We start from the raw sequence: 1,403 nt of genomic DNA, 5'->3' as shown, positions 1-1,403 counted from the left end.
TTTTTTTTTTTTTTTTTTTTTTTTTTTTTTTTTTTTTTTTTTTTTTTAAAAAAAAAAAAAAAAAACACCGCGTTGTTTACTTTTAGGGTTTAGGGTTTAGGGTTTAGGGTTTAGAGGTGTCGAAAAGGAAGAGGTATATGTAGGGTTTTTGAGGGTTTTGTATTAAAATTTTTCGTTGAGGGTATAATAAAAAGAAAAGAAGGTAAAAGTTTATAGTAACGAGAAAAATATAAAGGGCGTAAACACTTGGATAAAACAAATTCAGTTTTTTTTTTTTTGTTCTATACACAAGATTCATAAACAATAAACCCTAAACCCTAAACCCTAAACCCTAAACCCTAAACCCTAAACCCTAAACCCTAAACCCTAAACCCTAAACCCTAAACCCTAAACCCTAAACCCTAAACCCTAAACCCTAAACCCTAAACCCTTGAATGTGGATTAGTTTAAACCCGGATGATGAAGGCTGTAAAGTAATAACAATAATAAACCCTAGTTAAGAGCAAACCCTAGACAATCACGTAAACCCTAAACCCTAAACCCTAAACCCTAAAACCCTAAACCCTAAACCCTAAATTATTTTATGTATCAATGAATCTATCTGCGTTTGTTCTGCAGAGCTATTGTAAACCCTAAACCCTAAACCCTAAACCCTGGTAAGAAGCGGCCTATTCGGGTCTAGGGTTTACGCTGTAGTAGAAGACTCGGAGCCAAACCCTAAACCCTAAACCCTAAACCCTAAACCCTAAACCCTAGAAAAAAAAAATACCTGGGGTAATATAACTTTTGAAATATACCGCCGGTGGACGTCTTCGCTCTCCCTTTGCATTTCCCAGCTTATATATAGCCAGGGGTCTGCGCACCCAAACCCTAAACCCTAAACCCTAAACCCTAAACCCTAAACCCTAAACTGTAGACTGTAGTTTTTAAACATTAAACCCTAAACCCTAAACCCTTGTATGTAATTTCGACGGCAATAACAAAGAGGTTTTGCCTTGAGAAGCTGTGGTGGTTTCGTCTACTACTTTTTCTTTTGAGGGTTTAGGGTTTAGGGTTTAGGGTTTAGGGTTTAGGGTTTACCCCCGAAATTAGCATCATATTTCTCCGCAAGCTGCAGCAGCTTTTTATCTTCTTCTTCTGTCCATGGCATCCCTTCTCTCTTTAGTGGTGGCGCCTGCACCCAAACCCTAAACCCTAAACCCTAAACCCTAAACCCTTCTTCGTCTTATTTGCACTTTGTTTAACTTATATATATATACTTTAGGGTTTAGGGTTTAGGGTTTAGGGTTTAGGGTTTGTACCTGGAACCTCTCCATGTAATCTTTGTATGAATTTTCAGGCCAAAGGCCATGGTTAAATAACCTGCAAACAACGCACAAACCCTAAACCCTAAACCCTAAACC

At 37.7% G+C, this 1,403-nt stretch overlaps 1 protein-coding gene across 1 annotated transcript in view; it reads right to left on the bottom strand.

The window, feature by feature from the left end:
* Nucleotides 1-620: 620 nt before the first annotated feature.
* EMH_0027180 (uncharacterized protein) overlaps nt 621-1,403 on the bottom strand; it is a gene marked incomplete at both ends in the record, with an annotated part of 1,151 nt that continues 368 nt past the window's right edge. The window contains 4 exons of the mRNA XM_013493995.1: nt 621-632; nt 770-855; nt 1,081-1,174; nt 1,302-1,362. Of these exons, the coding sequence (XP_013349449.1) occupies nt 621-632; nt 770-855; nt 1,081-1,174; nt 1,302-1,362 (253 nt within the window). The remainder of the gene's footprint in view (nt 633-769; nt 856-1,080; nt 1,175-1,301; nt 1,363-1,403) is intronic.

This window comes from Eimeria mitis, genomic scaffold (assembly GCF_000499745.2).
Source record: "Eimeria mitis Houghton genomic scaffold, Emh_scaff1001, whole genome shotgun sequence".
Lineage (NCBI taxonomy): Eukaryota > Apicomplexa > Conoidasida > Eucoccidiorida > Eimeriidae > Eimeria > Eimeria mitis.
This window is presented reverse-complemented; position numbering and strand designations above follow the sequence as displayed.